Source organism: Mirounga angustirostris, unplaced genomic scaffold (assembly GCF_029215605.1).
Source record: "Mirounga angustirostris isolate CCGP_5_RB_7025 unplaced genomic scaffold, mMirAng1.0.hap1 SCAF_2, whole genome shotgun sequence".
NCBI lineage: Eukaryota > Metazoa > Chordata > Mammalia > Carnivora > Phocidae > Mirounga > Mirounga angustirostris.
This window is the reverse complement of record NW_026991710.1, coordinates 80,037,098-80,057,270: the sequence shown is the minus strand read 5'-3', so window position 1 is coordinate 80,057,270 and position 20,173 is coordinate 80,037,098. Positions and strand designations below refer to the sequence as shown.

The 20,173-nt window shown below is 36.4% G+C and overlaps 1 protein-coding gene across 7 annotated transcripts in view; it reads right to left on the bottom strand.

Moving 5' to 3' along the window:
- Positions 1-20,173, bottom strand: part of RAP1GDS1 (Rap1 GTPase-GDP dissociation stimulator 1) — a 157,441-nt gene that overhangs the window by 21,059 nt on the left and 116,209 nt on the right. For all 7 annotated transcript variants that reach the window (XR_008506558.2, XM_045880717.3, XM_045880720.3 and 4 more), the window contains one exon: positions 5,456-5,581. Coding sequence is in view for 6 of the 7 variants with exons in the window: in XM_045880717.3 (XP_045736673.1) it covers positions 5,456-5,581 (126 nt within the window). In the remaining variant the exon portion in view is untranslated. The remainder of the gene's footprint in view (positions 1-5,455; positions 5,582-20,173) is intronic.

The window sequence follows — 20,173 nt, the reverse complement described above, 5'->3', positions numbered from 1 at the left end:
TAGGGCTAGAATTGAAAGCCATGAGAAAAAGCCTTAAAATTCCTAAAAACCTTGAATTATACAAATCCCAATTTTAATGTCTCCTTTGCATACAAGGAAAACCAAGGATGAACACTAAGGATATTCCAGAAATAACTTTTCAAAAGTATCATTCAGTTCATTGCACAATTATAAAACAGAAGTGAAGGTGGTAAAGGAGAAAGCAGATATAAGAAAAACGTTGTTATTTTGATATATTGCAAGAAAGGTTACAGGTAATTCTCTGGTATAAAATTGACTGACATAATAAAAATTTCATTTGGCCAAACCACCAAATGAGATGAGAAACAAATTTCTGCCTAAAGAATAAGACCTAAAGCATTTAGAAAATTTTAAATGTGTCAAGATTAAAGTTTACAGATCTCTCCTCTCCCAGTTTGACTGTAATCACATATATATGTGGGAGGCTTTAAGTAGCCTTATTAAGAAGGATAAGCAAGGCAGTCTGCCAAAGCAGATAGCCCAGCACACATTTATCAACACAATTCTGCCCAAGGACATCTGTTTGTATAACCACCACTTGCATATATAGGTAAGTATACATACATATGTATCATATATAAATACATACATCTACTATATCTATGTACATTTATGTATTAAAAGTCTTCTCCAAATGGTGAAAAAAATGCCACAAATGCAGAAAAGTGCATAATATACATATTAGCTTAATCAATTACTATGAAGCAAATAACCATGTAATTTCCACCTAGATCAAGAAATTCATTGCCAGCATCCCAGGGAGCCCCTTTGTGCATTCCCTTTTCCCGTCACATATTTCTCCCTCCATCCCTCTCAAATGACTACCCTGATTTTTGTGGTAATCACATTCATACTTTTCCTTATTATTTCACCAAATAAGCATTCCTGAAAACTACAGTTTAATTTTACCTTTTTGAATTTTTATATAAATGGAATCTTACAATACATATTTTTAGTGTTGGCTTTTTTCTATCAATGTTTGTAAGATTCATCTACACCATTGTTAGAGTTGTCTTCACTCCTGTTCATAAGTATAATTTTTTCCATTATATGAGTATACCATTATTCTACTGTTAATGGATATAAGTTGTTTCTAATTTTTCATTTATTAGAGATAAAGCTAAGAACACTTCTGTAATGGTTCCTGGTGCACATGTACATGTTTCTGGGTATATTCTAAGAGCAAAACTGCTGGATCACACAGAATACAATCTCGAACCTGTTTTCCAAATTGTACCAATTTACACACCCACCAGCACTTAATGAGTTTCCACTGCTCCACACCCTCATCAACATTTGGTATTAGACTTTCCGGTGGCTATATAGTGTTTTATTTTGCATCCTGATTATTAATGAGTTAAGCATATTTTCATGTGTTTATTAGCCATTTGGATTTTATCTTTTGTCAAGTGCCTATTTAAATCTTTTATGCATTTTCCCACTGGACTTTCTATATTTTCCTTAATGATTTGTGGGAGTTTTTATAAATTGTATGCATTCTGTTAATTATGTGTGTTGTGAATATCTTCTCTCACACACCGTCTTGCTTTTCACTCTTAATGGTGTTTTTTGGTGTCTTTCATTTTCATTGGAAGTTTTAGCCAAATTTATCAATCTTTTCCTTTATGGTCAGGGATTTTTGTGACCTGAGAAAACTTTCTATAACTCCAAGGCCATGACAATATTCTCCTATCTGATATTTTTAAAGTATGCTTTCTGGTTCTTACTTTCCCATTTAGGTTAATTACCTATCTAAACTTTTTTACATACAGTATGAAGTACGGGTGTATATATGTGTCTTCATTTGTATTTTTTCCCATATTCCCAGCACTGTTTATTGAAAAGACTGCTCTTTCCACACTGTTTTGCAGTGACAACTTGTTTTTTTTCTCCTAATAAAATAAACACCTATTAATGCATCCATTTGTTTCTCAGGTATCCTGTTCTACTGGTCTTCTCATCCATCCTTGTACCAATACCACACAGTCTTTTAGTTACTACAGTTTTATCAGAATAAAGGTTTTTTTTCTTGATTAATCTTACTAGTGATTTACCAGTTTTATTTAGTCTTTTGGACTCAACTTTGGTGATTATATGCTTATATTGCATTATGTATTTTCTATTTTATTAATCTCAGCTCTTCAGATTTCCTTTCCTCCAAGTATGGCTTTACCTATATCACATAAGATTTAAGATATAATATTGTTTTCATTATTAGAAAATTTTCTTATTTCCAGCGTGCCTTGGTGGCTTAACTGGTTGAGCATCTGACTCTTGGTTTCAGTGCAGGTCATGATCTTTGGGTCATGAGATCAAGCCCCGAGACAGGCTCTGCGCTCACAGCAGAGCCTGCTTGAGATTCTCTCCCTTCCCCCCCCTCCACTTGTGTGTGCGCTTGTGCATGTGCACTCTCTCTCTCAAATAAATAAATACAATCTTAAAAAAAAAGAAAATTTTCTAATTTCCATCATGATTCTCCTTTGACCTCTGAAGTACTGGAAATACATTTTTTTAATATCTAAATATAAAGGGATTTCCTAGTTATCTTGTTATTATTATTAGACAAGTCACTTAAGTCAGAGCACATACTCCATAAGATTGCAATCCTTTGGAATTTAACTTTTTTTTATTAAATTTAAAAAATTCAATAGTTAACATATAGTGTATCATTAGTTTCAGAGATAGAGTTCAGTAATTCATCAGTTGCACATAATACCCAGTGTTCATTACATCACATGCCCTCCTTAATGCCCATTACCCAGTTACCCCATCCCTGCACCCACCTCCCCTCCAGCAACCCTCAGTTTGTTTCCTAGAGTTAAGAATCTCTTATGGTTTGTCTCCCTCTCTGATTTCATCTTATTTTATTTTTCTTTCCCTTCCCCTATGTTCATCTGTTTCTTAAATTCCACATATGAGTGAAATCATATAATTCTCTTTCTCTGATAGACTTATTTTGCTCAGCAAAATACCCTCCATTTCCATTCACATTGATGTAAAACTTTTTCATGACTGTATGTGTTTTATATATTTCATGTGTACCTAAAAAGAAAGAGCCCTGCAGCTGGGTGCAGTATTCTAAAATATGTCCATTAAATCAATTTTCTTAATCATGTTAATCTTTTCTATAACCCTGTTATTGTTTTTTTATCTGCTTGTTTTATCAATTACTGAAAGAGGTATTAAAATCTCCCATGATATTTATTGATTTGTCTATTTTTCTCCATAATTCTGAGTGTTTCTGTTTCATATGTTTTGGGGTAATGCATACTTATAGCTCCCAGGTGAATCAGACCTTCATCACCTTATCTATTGAGTCTTTTAATCTTAAATTCTATTTTATCTGATATTAAATATAACTATCTCAGCCTTCTTTAAGTTTGAATGATTGATTTATTTATAAAGACTTATTTAGAAACAGAGTGCGTGCGCATGTACGCAGGAGGGGGGAAAGGGAGGGAGGAAAGGAGGGCAGAGGTAGGAAGAGAAGCAGACTCCCCACTGAGCATGGAGCCTGATGTGGGGCTCATCCCAGAACCCAATATCATGACCTGACCCAAAACCAAGAGCCAGATGATCAACTGACTGAGCCACCCAGGCTCCCCCGAGTGATTTTTATTTTTTTAAATCCTTTTATTCTTAACTTATAATAAATCTCCTTATAATTAACAAGTTTTGTTTGTTTGAAAAATAATAGTTGATTTTTAAAAATTCAGTTGACAATTGGTCTCTTAATTAAAGGATTTAGGTCAAGTGCTTTTAACATAAGAAATACTATGTCTTAAATCTAGTATATTTTGTATGCCCTATTTGTATCCCCTGTTCCATGTTCCTTTTTCTCTTGTTATTTTGAAGGTGTACTTAAAAAAAAAAAATCTTTCCATTAGTTTGGCAGTTACACATTGTTTTTAAAAATTATTTTAGTAATCAAAGTTGGTGGTGTACCTTCTCAGTTTTTACTCTGAAAATATCTTTATTTTGCCTTTAGTTTTTTTTAAGATTTTATTTACTTATTTGAGAGAGAGAGAGTGTGTGTGAGAACATGAAAGGGGGGGGGACAGGGGCAGAGGGCGAGGGAGAAGCAGACTTGCCGCTGGGCAGGGAGCCTGATGTGGGGCTTGATCCCAGGACCCCGGGATCATGACCTGAGCTGAAGGCAGACGCTTAACCAACTGAGCCACCCAAGTGCCCTTGTCTTTAGTTTTGAAGGATGTTTTCATGGGGTTTAGAAATCTAGGTTGGCATTTTTTTTTCAGCACGTAGATGTTTCATCGCCATCTGGATTTCATTGTTGTGCTAGAAGATAAGCAATCAGCCAAACTGTCACCCTTTTTAAGATAATCTATTTTTTTCCAGGCTGTTTTTAAGATTTTTGTCATTAGTTTCCTGTCATTTCAAGATAATATATCTAGATATAAATTTCTTTTTATCAGGTTTTAGAATCATTTGGATTTTTGAATATTTGTTGTCTTACATTAATAATTTCTGGTAAATTCTGTCAAAATTTAAAAAAATATTGCCTCTGCTACCCCCACCACTTTTTGGAACTCCAAAAAATGTATGTGAGAGCTTCTCACTGTACCCTCTGTACTTCTTATTCTCTTTTTACGTATATTGGTTTTTTCCTCTCTTTATACTTCGTTCTGGATTTTCTTCCAGTCTATCTTCCTGTTCACTAGTTCTCTAAGATGACTATATTTGATCTAAATCCATCCATTAGGTTCTTATTTTGGGTTGTACTTTTTTCAATTCAGTAATTTCCAATGGTTTCTTTTTCAAATCTGCTATGTCACTTTTTATAGTTTCTAGTTTCCTTATACATTTTTCAAGCTTCCCTATAACTATTTGAATATAATGGCATACCTATATGGAGTCAATGTCTAATAATTCTAATATCTGGAGATTTCCTGTTGTTGCCTGTTCTTTGTGCTGGTTCTTGCTTACAATTGTCTGGTCTCCTCATGTATCTGGTCCTTACTGATTATGTGCTAGACACTGTATCTGAAAAATTATTTATATGGGATGGTTTGTTTACTCTGGTTCACTCTTATTCCTATGGTGTATCCCTTTAGATTTTTTATCAAAGATAGGAATAGTTTACCACTGTCCACACTGTTCCTTTGCCCTGCCAGGCTTCATAAGTGAAGTTCAGCCTCTCAGGTGCCTTTTCCAGATGGGCATAAAAATGTGTAAGCTACAGAATCATGTTTTTGCCAAGACTTTAAAATCAAAGGAACTGGGAAAGTAGCTTTGACAAATGTAGATATAGTTACAAAGTAGATAATGTAGCTGAAGTTATAGACACCCAAAGTAAAACACATCATTAATAAAGCAAAGAAGGCTTCTGAGTTAAATAACTGGCAATTAAGTAATATTAGGAAAAATGGAAAAAGCATACATGATAAAAAATCAAGAGGTGCATTTATTTTCTCACCATTTTCTGCCAATGGAGCAAGAACTTCAAAAATCATTTCCCTTTTATCATGTTCTATTTGTTTCTTGAAGAGTCTTACCAGCTCTTCAGCAATGTTTGTACTGGCAAACTGTTCTTTACTTGACTCTGCAAAACAGGAGAGATAACCTTAGAGTAAACACACAAAATTAAATGTATTCTATTACTTTCAATACATGCTCATTTTGTACCATTACTGATAAATACAAATACTCTTCAAGTACAGGAACTATCAGATACATCTTAAATGCTCCTGAAAAGGAAAAATGGCCTTAAAGAAAACATTCCAACCCAGTTTTATTCAACACTATAAAAAAATGTTCACTAGCATAACATATAGGTAACCATAGCAACAATTAAATTACTAAGTTATAAATTCATAGTTTCAACGCTTTTAGTCAAAGAAGAAAAACTGCTCATAACAGACTGCATTTTACAAGGCTAAAGTAAAGATGACTTATCATCATGTTTAGATCATTAAAATCATTAGATCATTAAAATGGTATGCTCTTGCGCTGGTCCTGACATGCCTACTATTAAAGGTCAATTCTTCACATGTACGTGGGGTCTCATTCCCTCCTCCCTCTCCAGCATTTCTAATCTCTTCTCACTCTGGGGCCCACCATCAGCATTTAAATAGTGCTCTAATATTTCTCACACAAAAAAGCAATATTAAAAACAACTTTCTCGGAGCACCTGGGTGGCTCAGTTGGTTGAGCCTCCAACTCTTGGTTTGGTCTCAGGTCACGATCTCATGGGTCGTGGGATTCAGCGCCCCCAACGGAAATCCATGCTCGCAAGGAGTCTGCCTGAAGATTCTCTCCCTCTCCCCCCACTCACACATGTGTGCTCAAATAATCTTTAAAAACAATAAAAATAAAAACTATCTTCTACTTTACTTTTCTTCAACCACCATCCAATCTCTGTTCAGTTTCACAAGTTTCTTGCTAGCACCATCTACATATACTGTCTCTACTTTCTCAATTCATCTGCATTTTTTTTTTTTAATATTTTATTTAAGAGAGAGAGAGTGAGAGAGAGAGCACAAGCAGGGGGAGCAGCAGAGGGAGAGGGAGAAGCAGGCTCCCTACGGAGCAAGGAGCCCTATGTGGGACTCGATCCCAGGACCTCGGGATCATGACCCGAGCCAAAGGCAGACGCTCAATTAAACCCACTTTAAACTAATTTTGGCCCTCCTGCTCCTCCCCTTCTACCAGACCCCTGTAAATTCCAGTTCCTTGGGACTTGATCCTTTTCTTTCTTATCTTTTTGGTCCTTACTCTCATTCCAGACAATCTAATTCTCTTCCATAGCAACAAAACAGCATCCATACATTGATCCTTGTACAATCCTATCTATAGCCCTCTTCTGTACTTCAAGCTACTTATTTAACTGCCCACCTGACATCTCCATGTGAATATCCCCCTCTCGTATCCAGACTCAATGTCTAAAATTAGGACTTTCAGTATTACCTGAAATCTGTTTCTCTTCCAGAGTCCCTTTACTTCCTTTACTTGGTAAATGAACAGTCCATCTATCCATCTATGCAGGAAGAAACCTAGCAGTCATTGATCACTTGTTCTCATTCAACTTTATCTCCAGTGAATTACCAAACTCTACCAATTTGCCTCCAAAATACAACTGGAATCCATTCCATTTCTCTCCAGTTATCTTCTTAATTTCTTTTGCTGCCTCAGATGTCCTAATAATTTATCCAGAATTTTCAGAGAATTCCGACTAAACCCAATCTAGCTGACATCCTAGAATTTTTTATCATTATCTTGCTAGATACTTTCCTTCCAGTATTAGATACTCTATTATCTACATCCTTTTGCTTTCACTTGTTTTGATTTGGTATAAGCATCTTCCAAATCCACTCCCTATAATAGGTATAGGAGGCAAATATTTTAAAATCTTGACTGTCTGAAAATGCTTTATCTCACCTAGAGTTTATGCCTCCAATTAGTCCCTCATCTCATTCCATTACTTTCTCATACTAGCAATTATCACAATTTATAACTATATGATTGTTCGTAAATTTGTTTAAAATGTTTCCATCTCACCCACTAAGCCATAAGCTCCTTCTTGAGGGCAAGGACAGTGCTTATTAACTACCACTAACATTGTGTACAGTATACTGCTATACACAGTAGGTGTCCAAAATAATGCCTGATTGAATGTGTGACTGAATGAACAATTAAATAAATACAAGAGGTAGGTTCTGCTCTCTAGTTTCAACCTCTGCTGTTATCAAATAAATGTTCAACCAACTGAGACACCCAGGTACCTCTAAAGTTATTTTTATCAAAATTATACATGAGCTTAAAGAGATACTTAGTTCTAATACTTGTATTACAAGAATCCAGTCTCCTTCTCCCATTTTTCCCTCTCAGAAGCCAAGCACATAAAGCTCTTTTAGCTAAGTCATTGGTATTTACCTCCATATTTTTAAATGGTTGAAACTAGAGAGCAGAACCTACCTCTTGTATTGGGGGAGGAGGTAGGTTCTACTCTCTAGTTTAAACCTCTGCTGGTATCAAATAAAAAATACTGCAAATTCAACTTTAAAAGAGAAAGGAGAAACACAAATCTTAACATGGCTTCATAGTTTTGATTCACTTCTCTTATTACACTGCTTTCAGTGCCTGCATCAGATCTATGCCAAAATGATGAAAATCTACCCCAAAACTTTATGATTCCTTCGTGCCATAAAAAAGAAGTAGGAGTGGAGTGTCTTTTCCAATAAGCTACCTAAACCCTCAGAGATCATATTCTACACATGTCAGCACACCTTACCCTATAAAGTGAGTTCGATATAAATAGGGATGATTTAAGTCCTGAGCACTGTTGGTTGCTCCTTTGCTTCAGAGAGTTCTTCAAATGCAAAGAATTTCAGGAACATAAAAGCATAGGTGAAGTAGACAGACATCAACATTTATCTATGTGCTCGCATTCTTTTTAAAAATAATAGTGTTTGTGTTCTTTTTTCCAATCCACATTCTACACCTTCAAACACTTAATAAACTAAAACCAAATCATTCCTGCTAAGTAATTCAGGCCATTTGCCACCACAAGGAAACAATGCATTATGATTAATACACATGTTAAAGAACAAGATCTGTATTTATCCTGCAGGTGGATACAGAGAAAAAGCAGCATGAAGTATGATTTGAATCAAATGTCATGGATGCTTAACACACCTTTAGCAAGAACCTTCATTTTCTAAAGTTTTTTTTTTTTTTTAGATTTATTTATTTTAGAGATACAGAGTGAGAGAGAGAACACGAGAGGGGGGAGGGTCAGAGGGAAGAGACTCCCTACTGAGCAGGAAGCCTGATTCAGGAGGGCTGGATCCTGGGATTACTGGATCATGACCCGAGCTGAAGACAAAAGTTCAACCAACTGAGACACCCAGGTACCTCTAAAGTTATTTTTATCAAAATTATACATGAGCTTAAAGAAATACTTAGTTCTAATACTTATATTATCAGAAGAATCCAGTCTCCTTCTATTTTTCCTTCTCAGAAGTCAAGCACATAAAGCTCTTTTAGCTAAGTCACTGGTATTTACCTCCATATTTTTAAATAACATATTTGTATTGACACTTTTTGATTTTTTAGTTTTAAGTATTTTTGACTTTCCAATATAAACAATTAGGCCTTAGCTTTCTCTTATTTCCCCCTCTACCAAAGCCTTCATCTTCTCAATATAATTATAATTTTGGTTATATCAGTAATTAGTGTTTTAATAATACAGTATTTCATTTTCCCTAGAACTATTTTTTGTTCCTCTGGGATTAATTTTTTTTTCATTTGCTTAGTTTTCTATGTACTTATCATTAATTCAGCTCCAAACTCCAAACTGTTGATCAGCTGTCTGATCTTCTCTTAAGAAGCTCACTTTAGGTAATAATCAATTTCATCTCCTCCAAGAATTACCCTAACCCCAACTCTAGCAGCCTCTGACTTGTTCCAATCTGGACTAGTTGGTCTTTGAAAACAGGCCATTTGGGGCTCTCATGTCACCATCCTACTAGGAATTCTTCTTTTCCTGTTGGATCTCTTGTCTCCTGATTTCTATGTAGTCTTCTTTCTTAATTTAAATCCTTTGCTTTGGTGGAACACATCTTCCAGTGGCTTCCAGAAAGATATGTAGGTTATTAATTTTCTGAGATGTTCATGTTTGATAATGTCTTTATTATAACTTCACACTTGTTTGACAGTTTGATTTGGTATAGAATTCTATATTGGAAATAGTTTTCCCTCCAGTTTTTGAAGGCAGTACTTTATTTTCTTCTGGCTGCCAGTGTTTTGAGACATCTAATGTCTACATATTCACAGTTTTTTGTATGCAACTTCTTGTCCTCTAAGTTTGTAAGATGTTCTTTGCCCTATTTTAAAATTTCAAACAGATGTGCCATGATCTGGGTCTATTTTCATCCATTAGGCTAGGCATTTGACAGACCCAATCATGCAAAATTATGTACTTTAGTTCTGTGATACTTAAGTTATTCAGCAATGGTCTGCTTATCTATTTCTAAAACTTTTGGCCTAATTCTCTATCTGTATTTTCTCTTCTATTTTCTATCCCTCTCTTGTTTTTTGCTTTACTTCTGCAACTATTTCTCCAAACAACTGTCTTTCATTTTAGCTACTGTGCTTTTAATGTTTAAGATTTTTTGTTCTGTTCCTCTTTAAAAATAGCATCCTTACAATTTCACACTTCCAGTATTTTTTCTCACTTACCTGAGTATATTTGCCTTTTCCTCAACCTGCATGGGGTTTCTATTTCCTCCAAATTGTTTTTTCTATTTATTTCATCACCTTTGATGTTAGAAGCTATCCTTACCTCTCTAATTGTCTATATATTGATTACAAATTGGGATTTAAGTTGGCTGGGAAGATGGTAGAGTAAGAAGGCCCTAACCTTGTCCTGTCCAATGGATACAACTAGATAATACCCATATCAGCATAAATAACCAAGGAAATGACCTGAAGACTGCAGAACAAACTCTACAACTAAAGGCAGAGAAAAGGTCACATCAAAGACGGTAGGAAGGTGATCTGGGAGTGAAACAAACTGTGGCTGTCCATGGTGGGGAGGGTGCCGATGGCGCAGAGAAGGGCAGAACACAGACTTTCACACCAAGAAGCCAATAAACAGGGAGGAAGAATCTCTGTAATATTTACCTCTGATAGTGAGAGGGGCCAAATTTTGTAAGTTCTTAAAACCAGTGGGACTTAAAGCCTGGAATTTTAAAAATCAGGGGCTCAGCTCTGGGACAGCCCAGAAGGCATTAGGAAGTGGAGTTCCTGCCCTTAAAGAGACAGCACGGCAAACAGACTGTGCAGATACAGTGTAAAACCAGCAGTTTCAAAAACGCTGGGGAACAGACAAGGGGGGAATAATTTGCTCATCTCAGAGCACAGCTGGGAAAGACAAGGATCAGGGGGAGACCCCTCCAGGAATGAAGGAGCTGGCAGGTACCATTTCCCTCCTACGTTGACAGCCTGGTATCCACACTCCTTACCTCAGTTGCATTAAGCACTCCCACTCCCCACACTTTGGCAGATCTACCTTTCCCAGTCATGCTCACCTCAGTCCCAGTGCTGTGCCCCACACCCTCCTCCCCAGAAGACCAGTGAAAACCCTGCCAATTCCATATCTCCTGACCTGCCCATTTTGTGGGACCTTGGTCCTGGCAGGGGCACGTCTAGTTTTGCAAGCAGACCACCACACACCTTGCTGCATACAGTAGACCAAGAGCCTCTGCAGACAATTACACTGAAGGAAAAAGAGGCCAAGACTCAACAGCACAGCACATGCAACACACACAGGAGACGGTCCCTGAAGTGCCAGGCCCTGGGGAACACGGGACACTGCACTGCAGGGCACTATTGGACCTCTTCTTCATAAGACTATTACTGTCAAGAGCAAGAGAAGTAGCTGACTTTCCTAACACACAGAAACAGACACAGAAAGTCAGACAAAATGAGACAGAGAAACATCTCCTAAACAAAAGAACACAATCAAACCACAGCAAGAGACCAAAGCAAAACAGATATAAGTACTATGCTGGATAGAAATTTTAAAGTAATGATCATAAAGATACTCACTGGACTGGAGAAAAGAGTGGAGGACATCAGTGAGACCCTTGACACAGAGATGAAAAAGAACCAATCAGAGATCAGGAACACAATAAATGAAATTAAAAATACACTTGATGGAATAAATACCAGGTTAGATGAAGCAGAGAAATGAATTAATGGCCTGGAAGACAGAGTAATGGACAGTAACCAAGCTGAACAAAGGAAAGAAAATTATGCAAATTGAAAATAGCTTTATGGAACTCAGTGACTCCCTCAAGCGTAACAACATCCACATTATAGGGAACTCAGAAAAACAAGAGAGAGATAAGGGGGCAGAAAATTTACCTGAAGAAATAATAGCTGAAAACTTCCCTCATTAGGGGAAGGAAACAGATATCCAGATCAAGGAGGCACAGAGATCCCCCAAAAAATTCAACCCAAGGAAGTCCACACCAAGACACATAATAATGAAAATGGCAAAAGGTAGTGATTAAAAAAAAAAATTTTAAGGAGCAAGAGAAAAGAAGGCAGTTATATACAAGGGAAACCCCATAAGGCTATCAGTGGACTTTTCAGCAGAAACTTCACAGGCTAGAAGGAAGTGGCATGATACATTCAAAGTGCTGTAAGGGAAAAATTTGCAGCTAAGAATACTCTAACAAGGGCATCATTCAGAATAGAAAGAGAGATAAAAAGTTTCTCAAAGAGTTCATGACCACTAAAGCAGCCTTACAAGCAACACTAAGGGAGACACTTCGGGTGAAAAAGGAAAGACCACAAGTGAGAGTAAGAAAAGTAAAAAGCACAAAAGCAATAAAAATATTCCTGTAAAAATTAGTCAAGGGATTCATAAAATAAAAGGATGTAAAGTATAATACCACATACTAAAATTGTGTGTGTGGTGGGGAGAGAAGAATGGACTCAAACTTAAGTAACCATCAACTTATTATAGACTGCTATACACAAAAGACATTATATACAAACCTAATGGTAACCACAAATCAAAAACCAGTAATAAATATGCAAAAAATAAAAACAAAGGAATCCATGTATAGCACTAAAAAAAGCCAACAAACCATGAAAGAGAACAAGAGAAGAAAGGATCAGAGAGAGTCTACACAAACAACCACAAAACAAGTAACAAAATGGCAATAAATATCTATAAATAATTACTTTGAATGCAAATGGACTTAATGCTCCAACGAAAAGACACAGGGTAAAGGAGCGGATAAAAAAACAAGACCCATCTATACGCTGCTTACAAGAGACTCATTTCAGACCAAAACACACCTGCAAATTGAAAGTGAGGGGATGGAGAAATATTTATCATGCAATGGATGCCAAAAGAAAGCTGGAATAGCAATACTTATACTGGACAAAAGAGACTTTAAAACAAAGACTGTAACAAGAGACAAAGAAGAATACATTATAATAATAAAGGGGACAATCCAACAAGAGGATATAACAACTATAAATATTTATGCACCCAATATGGAAGTACTCAAATACATACAGTTCATAAAAATCAATAGTAATACAATAATAGCAATAATCACAAGGATTACAATAGCAAGTAATACAATAACAGCAAGTAATACAATAATACAATAGTAATAATACCCACTTACATCAATGGACAGATCATCCAAATGGAAAATCAACAAGGAAAGAATGACTTCAAATAACACACTGGATTTAACAGACAAATTCAGAACATTCCAGCCTAAAACAGCAGAATATACATTCAAGTGCACACGGAACATTTTCCAGAAGAGATCACATTATTAGGTCACAAAACAAGTCTCAGTAAAAAAAAATAAATTAAGCAACCTGGAAGAAATGGATGCCTTCCTGGAAACCTATGAACTATCAAGACTGAAACAGGAAGAAACTGACAACCTAAATAGACCAATAACCAGTAACGAGATTGAAGCAGTGATCAAAAACCTCCCAAAAAACAAGAGTCCAGGGCCTGATGGATTCTCTGGGGAATTCTACCAAACATTCAAAGAAGAAATAATACCTATTCTCCTGAAGGTGTTTCAAAAAATAGAAACAGAAGGAAAACTTCCAAACTCATTCTATGAGGCCAGCATTACCTTGATCCCAAAACCAGGCAAAGACCCCATCAAAAAGAATTACAGACTGATATCCCTGATGAATATGGATGCCAAAATTCTCAATAAAATCCTAGCTAATAGGATCCAACAGTATATTAAAAGGATTATCCATAAGGACCAGGTGGGATTTATCCCTGGGATGCAAGGGTGGTTCAACATTCGCAAATCCATCAATGTGATAGAACACATAAGTAAGAGAAGAGACAAGAACCACATGGTCCTCTCAATTGATGCAGAAAAAGCATTTGACAAAATACAGCATCCTTTCCTGATTAAAACTCTTCATAGTGTAGGGATAGAGGGAACATTCCTCAAGTTCATAAAAAGCATCTATGAGGCGCCCACAGTGAAAATCATTCTCAATGGGGAAAGGCTGAGAGCCTTTCCCGTAAGATCAGGAACATGACAAGGATGCCCACTCTCACCACTACTATTCAACATAGTACTGGAAGTCCTAGCAACAGCAATCAGACAACAAAAAGAAATAAAAAGTATTCAAATTGGCAAAGAAGAAGTCAAACTCTCTCTCTTCGCAGATGACATGATCCTTTATGTGGAAAATGCAAAAGACTCCACCCCCAAATTACTAGAACTCATACAGCAATTCAGTAATGTGGCAGGATACAAAATCAATGCACAGAAATCAGTTGCTCTCCTATATACTAACAATGTAACTGCAGAAAGAGAAATTAGGGAATTGATTCCATTTACAATAGCAGCAAAAACCGTAAGATACCTTGGAATAAACCTAACCAAAGAGGTAAAGGATCTATACTCTAGAAACTACAGAACACTTATGAAGGAAATGAAGACACAAAAAGATGGAAAAACATTCCATGCTCATGGATCGGAAGAATAAACATTGTTAAAATGTCTCTGCTGCCCAGAGCAATCTATACTTTCAACGCCATCCCAGTCAAAATACCAACAGCATTTTTCAAAGTGCTGGAACAAACAATCCTAAAATTTGTATGGAACTAGAAAAGACCCCAAATCACCAAGGAATTGTTGAAAAAGAAAAACAAAGCTGGGGCATCACACTGCTTGATTTTAAGCTCTATTACAAAGCCGTGATCACCAAGACAGCACAGTACTGGCACAAAAACAGACACATAGACCAATGGAACAGAATAGAGAGCCCAGATATGGACCCTCAACTCTATGGTCAAATAATCTTCGACAAAGCAGGAAAAAACATGCAATGGAAAAAAGACCATCTCTTCAATAAATGGTGCTGCGAAAATTGGACAACTACATACAGAAGAATGAAACTAGACCATTCTCTAACACCATACACAAAGATAAACTCAAAATGGATGAAAGACTTCAATGTGAGACAGGAATCCATCAAAATCCTAGAGGAGAACATAGGCAGTAACCTCTTCGACATCGCCCACAGCAACTTCTTTCAAGATACATCTCCAACGGCAAGGGAAACAAAAGCAAAAATGAACTTTTGGGACTTCATCAAGATCAGAAGCTTCTGCACACCAAAGGAAACAGTCAACAAAACAAAGAGGCAACCCACAGAATGGGAGAAGATATTTGCAAATGACACTACAGGCAAAGGACTGAGATCCAAGATCTATAAACTTCTCAAACTCAACACCCAAAAACTAAATAATCATGTCAAAAAATTGGCAGAAGACATGAACAGACACCTCTCCAAAGAAGACATACAAATGGCTAACAGACACATGAAAAAATGTTCATCATCATTAGCCATCAGGGAAATTCAAGTCAAAACCACATTGACATACCACCTTACACCAGTCAGAATGGAGAAATAGACAACACAAGAAACACAAATGTTGGAGAGGTTGTGGAGAAAGGGGAACCTTCTTACACTGTTGGTGGGAATGCAAGTTGGTATAGCCACTTTGGAAAAACAGTATGAAGGTTCCTCAAAAAATTAAAAATGGAGCTACCCTATGACCCAGCAATTACACTACTGGGTATTGACCCCAAAGACACAGATGTAGTGAAAAGAAGGGCCATATGCATCCCAACGTTCATAGCAGCAATGTCCACAATAGCCAAACTGTGGAAAGAGCTGAGATGCCCTTCAATAGACAAATGGATAAAGAAGATGTGGTCCATATATACAATGGAATATTACTCAGCCATCAGAAAGGATGAATACCCAACTTTTGCATCAACATGGATGGGACCAGAGGAAATAATGCTAAGTGAAAGAAGTCAAGCAGAGAAAGTCAATTATCATATGGTTTCACTTATTTGTGGAACATAAGGAATAGCATGGAGGACATTAGAAGGAAGGGAAAAATGAAGTGGGGGGAATCGGAGGGGGAGACGAACCATGACAGACTATGGACTCAGAGAAACAAACTGAGGGTTTTAGAGGGGAGGGGGGTGGGGGGATGGGTTAGCCCAGTGATGGGTATCAAGGAGGGCACATATTGCATGGTGCACTGGGTGTTATACGCAAACAATGAATCATGGAACACTACAGCAAAAACTAATGATGTACTTTATGGTGACTAACGTAATAAAATTAAAAAAAAATCAGTCATACCATGCATCTTTTTTTTTTTTAAAGATTTTATTTATTTATTTGGGAGAGAAAGAGAGAAACAGCAAGCATGAGCAGGGGGAGGGGGAGAGGGAGAGGGAGCAGCAGACTCCCTGCTGAGTAGGGAGTATAAACATGAGGCTCGATCCTGGGACCCCGAAAGCATGACCTGAGTTGAAGGCAGATGCCTAACTGACTGAGCCATCCAGATGCCCCACCATGCATCTTTTCTGACCACAAGCCTATGAAATTAGAATTCAGTCACAAGAAGAAATCTGGAAAGAGCACAAAAACATGGAGGTTAAATAACATGCTACTAAATAATGAATGGGTCTACCAAAAATCAAAGAAATTAAAAATTACATGAAAAAATGAAAATGAAAACACAGTGGTCCAAAATCATTGGGATGCAGCAAAAGTGGTTCTAAGAAGGAAGTTTACAGCAATACAGGTTTACCTCAAGAACCAAAAAAAATCTCAAATAAACAACCTAACCTTACACCTAAAGGAGCTACAAAAAGGAGAACAAATGAAAGCCAAACTCAACAAAAGGAAATAATAAAGAGTAGAGGAGAAATAAAGGATATAGAAATGAAAAAACAATAGAACTGATCAATGAAACCAGGAGATGGTTCTTTGAAAAGATCAACCAAATTGATACTAGGAAGACTCATTAAAAAAAAAAAAGAGGGCCCAAATACCAACAAATTGGACAACTTAGGAGAAAAGGAAAAATTCCTAGAAATAAATAACCTACCAAAACTAAGGAGGAAGAAATAGAAAATTTGGAAAGACCAATTACCAGCAATGAAATTATATCAGTAATCAAAAAACTCCCAACAAACAAAAGTCCAGGACCAGTTTCACATGTGATTTCTACCAAACATTTAAAGAAGAGTTAATATCCACTCTTCTCAAACTATTCCAAAAAATACAAGAGGAAGGAAATCTTCCAAATTCATTCTAGGAGGCCAGTATCACCCTGATACCAAAACTAGATAAAGATACTACAAGGAAAGAAAACTACAGGTAAATATCTCTCATGAATATAGATGCAAAAATCCTCAACAAAATATTAACAAACTGAATCCAACAATACATTAAAAAAAATCATACACCACAATCAAGTGGGTTATTCCTGAGATGCAAGTGTGGTTAAAACAATCAGTATGATACATCACATTCCATAAAGGATAAAAACCATATGATCATTTTAATAGAAGCAGAAAAAGCATTTGACAAAGAAAGAAATCCACTCATTATAAAAACCCTCAACAAAGTAGTTCTAGAAGGAACATATCTCAACATAATAAAGGCCCTATATGAAACACCCACAGTCAACATCATACTCAATGGTGCAAAACTAAAAGCTTTTCCCTTAAGGTCAGGAATAAATCAAGGATACCACTCTCAAGACTTCTATTCAACATAGTAGTGGAAGTCCTAGTCATAGCAATTAGACAACATAAAGAGATAAAAGGCATCCAAATTGGTAAGGAAGAAGTAAAACTCTTAGTATTTGCAGATGACATGACACTATACATAGAAAACCCTAAAGACTCCACCAAAAAACTACTAGAACTGATCAATGAATTCAGTGAAGTAGCAGGATACAAAATCAATGTACAGAAATCTGTTGTATTATTATACACTAATAATGAAGCAGGAGAAAGTGAAATTAAGAAAATAATTCCATTTACAGTTGCATTGAAAACAATAGAATGTCTAGGAATAAACTTAACTAAAGAGGTGAAGGACCTCTATTCTGAAAACTATAAAACATTGATGAAAGAAATTCCAGACAACTCAAAGAAACGGAAAAACATTCCATGCTCACGGGTTAGAAAAGCAAATATTGTTAAAATGTCTATACTACTCAAAGCAACCTAGAGGTTTAATGCAATCCCTATCAAAATACCAAAAGTATTTTTCATGGAACTAGAACAAACAATCTTTAAATTTGTATGGAACCACAAAAGACCTTGAATAGCCAAAACAATCTTGAAAAAGAAAAACAAAACTGGAGGTATCAAAATCTCAGACTTCAAGTTATATTGCAAAGTGGTAGTATTTAAAACAGTATGGTACTAGCATAAAAATAGACACATAGATAAATGGAATATAACAGAAAACCCAGAAATAAACCCACGATTATATGGTCAATTAATCTTCGACAAAGGAGGAAAGAGTAATCTAATAGGAAAAAGACAGTTCCTTCAACAAATGATGTTGAGAAAACTGGACAGCCACATGCAAAAGAACGAAACTGGGGCACTTTCTTTCACCATACACAAAAATAAACCAAAATGGATCAAAGACCAAAATGTGAGACCTGAAACCACAAAAATCCTAAAAGAGAGCAGAGGTAGTAATTTCTCTGACATTGGCCACAGCAACATTTTACTAGATAATGTCTCCTGAGGCAAGGGAGATAAAACCAAAAGTAAACTATTGGGACTACATCAAAATAAAAAACTTCTGCACAGTAAAGGAAACAATCAACAAAACTAAAAGGCAACGTACTAAATGGGAGAAGATACTTGCAAATGACATATCCAATAAAGGGTTAGTATCCAAAATATATAAAGAACTGGTACAACTTAATACCCAAAAAACAAATCATCCAATTAAAAACTGCAGAAGACACAAATACATATTTCTCCAAAAAAGACATTCAGATGGACAACAGACATATGATAAGATGCTCAACATCACTCATCATCAGAGAAGTGCAAATCAAAACTACAATAAGATACTGCCTCACACCTATCAGAAAGGCTAAAATCGAAAACACAAGAAACAAGTGTTGGTGAGGATGCAGAGAAAGGGGAACCCTCTTGCATTATTTGTGGGAATGCAAATTGGTGCAGCCATTGTGAAAAACAGTATGGAGTTTCCTCAAGAAATTAAACATAGAACTACCCTACAATCCAGGAACCACACTACTGGGTATTTACCCAAAGAAATATAAAAACGCTAACTCAAAAGGACACATTCACCTTTATGTTTACTGCAGCCTTATTTACAATAGCCAAACTATGGAAGCAGCCTAAATGTCCATCAATAGATGAATGGATAAAGAAGAAGTAGTATATATTTACAATGGAATATTATTCAGCCATAAAAAGAGAATGAAATCTTGCCATTTGCAACAACATGGATGGAGCTAGTGTATAATACTAAAGCAAATAAGTCAGTCAGAGAAAGACAAATACCACATGATCTTACTCATATGTGGAATTTAAGAAACAAAACAAATGAGCAGGGGAAAAAAAGAAAAAAGAGAGACAAACCAAGAAACAGACTCTTAACTACAGAGAACAAGTTGATGGGTTACCAGAGGGGAGGTGGGTTGGGGGATGAGGGAAGTAGGGGAGGAGGATTAAAGAGTATACTCATTATGCTTAAAAAAATAAAATAAAATGAAAAAAATTGGGATTTAAAAACTAATTGATTAGGAGCTATGAATATAAGCAGTCTTGTTAACTACAAGATTATCTATAAGGACGGTCAGATGGCCTTTGTGTCTAAGTATCTTCATGTTCTACAGGCCAAATGGGATAATAACATTGGGGTTCTCAACATCAGTGTATCTATTTTCACTTAAACTATTTTTGGAATGGTACTCTGGTACCTGTTACTTCAAGTTAGTCTGATGTCCCCAGACTACAAGTTTTCTATTTTTAGCCTTTCTAGAGACTAAATACAGTCTTTTGCTTACATGGGAAGGGGTAGTTACTATAAAGTGTGGGAAGGGGCTTCCTGGCAGTAATGACCTCCCCACGAGAACATGCCCCTTACGAAGGACCACTTCCACCCACCCCAGAAGAGGACAAGGGGAAGCACAAGAAGTGCTTGGCGCAGAGCCTCAACGCCTACTTCATGGACGTGAAGCTCCCAGGATGCTACAACATCACCAGTTTTTAGCCACACAAAAAGGCTAGTTCTGTGTGTTGGC